Genomic DNA, 6,492 nt, shown 5'->3' with positions numbered 1-6,492 from the left:
TATTTACCTTAATAGTAACAATTTTATTACTAGTAGTAATAAATTTCTTTGTGAATGGAAAATATAACAAGTTTATAAAATGATGAAAGCTAAATAAGAAATTTTAGTAGCTTAAATGGTAGAAAATTGTGGGGATTTCAAGAACATGGGTTCAAACTCTTTTCTACCTATTTTTTTAAAAAAAATTTAAAATATTGATAGTGGATAAAGCACTACAGGTTTGAAGGCATTATTGAGGGATCCAATATGTCAAGTGGTGATTAAAATATTAATATAATAAAATAATATTAAAATAATAAATAATATTAAAAAATTGGTGAATAGTAAAAATTTTGGACTATAAATAGTCATGAGAGGGGAGACTATTCTGCACAAAGAGAGGAAGAATCAAGTGAGAAAGCTTGAGAAATAGAGAAGAAAGAGTTAGGAAGAAATTTTTAGTTGCAAGAAGAGTAGAGGTTCTAGAAGGTTTTCGGGGAAACAAATTCTGAGCAAGAGATTAAGTCTGGAATAGAGGTAGGGGAGCTAACCTTTCGAAGCTTTTATATTATGATTTAGTATTGTTTTATTACTATTCATGTCTTGAAATTCTGTGTGAATACTGGTAATGAAAAACATAGGTGCTTGTTATATATCTATCTATATTGAATTTCTGTGTTAATTTTATATGTTTTTGTTTTGAATCTATAAATAAGAATTTTGTTAAAACTAGTTGAGGAACACTTTGGCTAAGGAAAGACTTGGTACTTAAGTTGTCCATTGTGACACACCTCTCTTTCTGGAAGTCTACTCGACAAGTTTTTAACTTAAATCTTGTTGAACAGATTATGTACTGTTAAATTATTGTGCAATTATCTCGTTGGAATGGAAATGTATGATGAATTCATGTTATTGTGGTAGATATGGAATCATGAATTATAATTGTGATGGTAGGATAGAGGAATCTTAAAAATCGGAGTTGGTACATCCCTGATCATAGAGCAACCCTGGTTAAATGCAGTAAGTTGTGACTAGTCATATGTACTGGCGTTTATGGTGAGTTTGATTCGTCAAACATTTGATTCTTCTCCAGTGACCATTTATGGTGATATTTTAGTATTGTTAATTTATTTTGTGATATATTCATTTTGTATGATTTCTGCGATGATTGGATTTTATTGGATTTGAATTTATGCATATGAACATGATTTGAGTATTATGGGGAGATTTTGTAAGGGTATAATGTGAGTTGAGGAATATGAGCATGGTATGAGTCTCGTGGAGAGATTCAGTAATGATATGGTATTTGTGTATATGTTGATGTTGAAGGTCCTGTAGTTGGAGGTTATCCTGATACTCTAATGATCATCCAGTCTCAAGTAGAGAAGGATGAATTATGTGGTTAGAGGAGCAGGAGGTCCTGGTCTATGTGGCGGTTTTGGACATAGTGTTGAGGACTAACCTTGTGGATGATATGGAGTATTTTGAAAGTGTATTTGTAAGAGGAAGTAGGAGTCATCGCAAGTGCATAACCTCCCGTGACCGCTCATCAACATATCATCGGAAGGAGTGTCTATTGGGTATTGTGGAATAATTGTCTATTGGGTATTGTGGAATGAGTGTCTATTGAGTATTGTGGAATGAGTGTCTATTAAGTATTGTGGGATGAGTGTATATTAGTAATTGTGGTATTGTGGGATGAGTATCTATGATGCGATTGTGTATGATGGTATGAGTATCTATAATGTGATTGTTGTATGATGGTATGAGGGTGTTTGACATAATTATTATATGACGTTTATTGAGTGTATCAAAGTAATGGATGAGTATCTATGATGCAATTGTTGTATGATGGTATGAGTATTTATGATGCGATTGTTGTATGATGGTATGAGGGTGTCTGACATAATTATTATATGAGGTTTGTTGAGTGTATCAAAGTAATTATGCATGTTTTATAAATGATTGGTTGCATGTTAGCTCACCCTACTTGTTTGTGTTTGTGTGTGTGCGATGATCGTATAATTCGTTATATGGGAGAAAATTGAGGAATGTCAGTCTGATTCGGTGCCAATGAAGAAAGAGATAGAAGAATAAATTAAAAGAATTCAAGTTATATTTATGAGTTTATAGTTAAAATCTGAGTTTAAAACATATATATATATATATATATATATATATATATATATATTATCAACTATGAATTATCAAGTGTGAGATTAAGGGATGTTACCTTAAATGTAATGCTACAATATATCAATTATGAATTATCAAGTGTGAGATTACGGGATGTTACACCAACTCCCTTGTTTGAAAAGAAAATCTCTTTCTAATGCTTTATTATGCATCTAGTACAAAGTCTTGAGAATAATGAAACATTAGTTATTTGTTGTTACGTATAAACGTGAGAATAACATTTAGAACGCAGTTTCGAAATGGAAAATGTTTTTTTAACAACTTTTTTTTGACATATTTTTTACAATAATTTATATGATAGCTTGTGATTGGTTCATTTTAGATATAAGGACCAATAAAATAGTGACACATAATCAATTGTCAAAAAATTGTTAAAATATCGATATCCTTTCAAAATATACATAATACTTCCAATTCAATCTTGGAACAGTACTCTTAACTCAACTTCGAAATTCACCTACTATTTTCACCCCCAAAAGTTACTACACTGACAATAGTCACACATTTTATTTATTTTCCAATCCTCACAACTTATTTAATTTAAATTTTTCCAACTCAAATATACTAGTTATCAATCTCAAAGGATAATAATACTTTGACAACATTTTTTAACAGCATTTTGATATTATCTACGTGTCATTCTATGATTGATCCAAAATTATTACAGAGTCAATAATAATAATCATAAATACTAATATGGACCAATTACAGAATGACATGTAGATGATGTTAAAATGTTGTCAAAAAAATATTCTTAAAAGATAAACCCCGTTTTAGATAAACATATTTCGCAAACCAATAAGCTTATCTTTTCTAACATTATAACCTCCTGACATGTGATTGATTAAACAATTCCTTTTCATTTTTTTTAATTTCACACATTTACTTTATTTTTATATTTCATTCCTTTTTCATTTTAAATCATTTTATTTTAAAATGATTCCTTAAAATGTAAACTTTAACCTATGGAGAAAAAAAAAAACTCTAATTGTATCATCGCATTCAACATTAACATATAAAAAAATCATGTACCTTTTAAAAGGTATTATTGTAAATTATATCAAAATGTAATTTTAGTTTTCTAGTTAATTTTTGCATTTTTAATCTACTTAACTTTATTAGATGTTCTCTATGTAGATAAAAAGTTTGAAACAAGAAAGAATATAGAATAAAATTAAAGCAAATATATACAAAAACAAAAGAGGAGAGAAATATAAAAGAAAATATCTCGTTATAAAGGATATAAGCATAATAAAATAAATATGAAATAAAATGCAAACACAATGATATAGGAGTTATGACAAATTAAGAAATGTAACCCAAATGTAATTTAGTTACATGGAAATACTTAGCAAATAAACAATATACAAACACTCACAATATCACAGAGGTAAAGTAGAAATATTAGAACGTATTAGAATTATAAAATGGGACATCTTCCACCTCCACCTCCACCTGTTTTTCTTTTATTTGCCTCTTCAAGATCCGTTTTCAGTTTTTGAATTTCTTTATCAGATGAAGTTTGGATTGCTCTGTAATTTTCCTCAGCTTTAAGTCTAGCAATCGTCTCTTCTTCTAACATTTTTCTAAGCTTTGTAATTTCTTCATTCAACTTTGATTCAATCTATATATTCAAAAATAATATTATTATTTTGAATGTATAAGAATGAAAATTAAGAAAATAATAATATATTAAACCTTTAACAAGTAGATTCAAAAATATTAGAAGGTATAATGTATAGTAATGTACCAAATCGGTCATTCGTTTAAGCTCATCATCATATCTTTTTTGAAGTTGCATTTTAATTCCCAATGTTTCCGCCTTTTCAGTTTCAGTTGCTTTCTCCTGTAAGAGCAAGTGATGAACTTATAACTCACTCATACCAAAATATCAATATTTCATAAATGCTTTAAAAAATTTATAAAAATTTCACCTTCAATCTTTTGAATAACTCATTTGTAAAAGGTTGTCCAGCATTATGTGACATAACTGCATCTACCAGATTAAGAAGTTGTTGAACTTGTTCCAATCGCTTGTTTTCGTCCTTAGTCCTATTATTGAAAAGTACTTTTCGATTGCCACATAAAGTGAGTATATCCTATAATAATATCAACCTCCATCATAATCAACATAATCTAATAGTTAATTATGGACTTTGATACAATTATGCAATCAATATACCATTTCATATGTTATTAAATATGCTTATTTATTTGTATAGTTTTTATTTCCTCCCTAATAATAAAAATTTGTATTTGTTAATTAAACTCATCATAATAAATTACCTCGAGAGATGGTGGACAATTAGAACCTAAATAGTCATCAAGTGTCTCTTCATTGTCTTCTAGTTCATCTCTTCCCGTGAATACCACAATCATGTAATCAACAATTTTGTGTCCAAATAAAGCTTGTAAGGTAAGAAAAGTAGCTTGTTCTTCTTCAGAAAAACGAGTTCTAATAGAAAACACCAAAATGATGGCATGAATCCCATCTTTGGCCAAATCAATACATTTGACTATTTCTTTTCCAACAGATTTAGTTCCATCAAATAACCCTACAAAATTTGTTAAGCTTTAGATTCATAATTAAATATATTTTTCCTCCAAATATTATTTTAATAGTTTTTATTTTATATTTTTAACTTTATTTTAAAAATGAAAATTGCTATATATTTGCAAAAACACAAATGCATGCAATAAAAATAAAAATATATTCACAAATATTAGGACATGAAATAGTAAGAATATTTTTATCAATATAATATTGAGACAAAGAGCAAAACATGTAATAATAAATTTTGAAAAAATAGAAGAGTAAAGATAAAAAATTATGAGAGATAAACATATATTTTTAGAAAATTGAATATTAAGTATTAAGTTTGTATATGATAAAATTAAGATGGTTCACCTGGGGTGTCAATAACATTAATAATTGGTCCGTCTTTCATTGCAGTTGTCTGCAATTCACAAACACTTGTTACACCAGATGAACTTATCTTTGACTTGAAGGCTTTTCTTCCAAGAATATTGTTTCCTGTTGCACTTTTTCCATTACCAGTACGTCCAACTAAAACTAATGTCTTCACCTCATTAGACAAGGAAGCTTTTCCCATTTTTGTAAATTTAGATTAACACTACAAAAAAATATCTTTTAATCAGAAATATTTGAACAAAATAATAAACATGGTTTTTATAGACAATAAATAGGAAAAAACAATTACGAAATAAATAAGTTTTGCAATATGAAGTCTGTCTCAAATCAACAAGTAATTATTTTAAATTAAGTAACATAATTGAGTGGAATGTAATTTGTTGAAGAAAAATATTTCATGCCTATAAACTATTTTGAAGAAACTCTTGTATGTGATGTAAAATGGCAATGCACAAACTAAAATCAAGATGATAAAATATATGTAAAAGATTATTTCAAGTGATACGATTACATAACTATGAAAACCATTTTATACTTGAGAAAAGCACATAAAAAGAATCAAACATCTAATAAGTAAAATCAAAGTGTGTATGATTATAAGAAGAAAATAATATGCCTAAACTAAATGTATGAGATAAGAATAAATAAGACAACAAGAAAGGATACCTCAGTAACAAAAGAAAAGTAAATTCTCTTTTTAAAAAATTTGGAAAAAAAAAGAAAATGAAGATAGACTTAAGAAAACATGAAATCCAATAATAAAAGTTTCTAAAGATTTCATGTTAGATTTGCATATAACTTTTTCCATTTGCTTAAATTTTTCATTATATATCTTTGTTTCTGAACATGTTAATTAAAAAAAAAAATTAACTAACATATTTATTTAGAGGTGACAAAGAGTTAATTTACCTGCTTTTTGTCAACAATGAAATGGGATAAGGTACTATATTCAAGATACATTTATGGCGAACCAATATTTTTTTTAATTTTTATTAACTTATTTTATCTCACTTGTTATTTTTTTCACTCCCTCTTCTATTTTAGATATTGTTAAATTTGCCACACTTTAAAAAAAAAGTCATCGTTGTCCTTTATTTTTGTGAGATGATAATGTGACCAAAATGACACAAATGTGAAATTTGTTTATCTTTACATTTAAATTCACTAGTATATATATATATATATATATATATATATATATATATATATATATATATATATAATATTTTTTAAGGAAATTAATGTATATAGTTAATGAAATGATAAAATAAGATTTTGATAGACATTTATTTGTACTTATTTAAAAATATTTTTGGCATATAATTTTTGTAGAATGAGTATAACAACTTAATTTGATGTGTATTAGTTGTTAAGATAAAAACTAT

At 27.1% G+C, this 6,492-nt stretch overlaps 1 protein-coding gene across 1 annotated transcript; it reads right to left on the bottom strand.

Annotated features, from left to right (window-relative positions):
- Nucleotides 1-3,418: 3,418 nt before the first annotated feature.
- LOC128194835 (immune-associated nucleotide-binding protein 9-like) lies at nt 3,419-5,594 on the bottom strand. The gene is made up of 6 exons (XM_052871250.1): nt 5,509-5,594; nt 5,084-5,309; nt 4,462-4,730; nt 4,110-4,274; nt 3,926-4,021; nt 3,419-3,799 (listed from the first exon to the last, which is right to left on the bottom strand). The coding sequence occupies exons 2-6, from the start codon at nt 5,286-5,288 to the stop codon at nt 3,596-3,598; spliced, it is 939 nt and encodes a 312-aa protein (XP_052727210.1). The 5' UTR covers nt 5,289-5,309; nt 5,509-5,594; the 3' UTR covers nt 3,419-3,595.
- Nucleotides 5,595-6,492: the final 898 nt, after the last annotated feature.

This window comes from Vigna angularis, chromosome 11 (genome assembly GCF_016808095.1).
Source record: "Vigna angularis cultivar LongXiaoDou No.4 chromosome 11, ASM1680809v1, whole genome shotgun sequence".
In the NCBI taxonomy this organism is placed as follows: Eukaryota; Viridiplantae; Streptophyta; class Magnoliopsida; order Fabales; family Fabaceae; genus Vigna; species Vigna angularis.
The sequence above is the reverse complement of the archived record's forward strand: the minus strand, read 5'-3'. Positions and strand labels throughout refer to the sequence as shown.

Coding starts and splice junctions, on each gene's coding strand:
- LOC128194835 (XM_052871250.1), bottom strand. CDS start 5,288: ATGGGAAAAGCTTCCTTGTCTAATGAGGTGAAGACATTAGTTTTAGTT. Junction 4,731..5,083: donor TAATGTTATTGACACCCCAG/GTGAACCATCTT, acceptor CAAATTTTGTAG/GGTTATTTGATGGAACTAAA. Junction 3,800..3,925: donor TTAAACGAATGACCGATTTG/GTACATTACTAT, acceptor TTGAATATATAG/ATTGAATCAAAGTTGAATGA.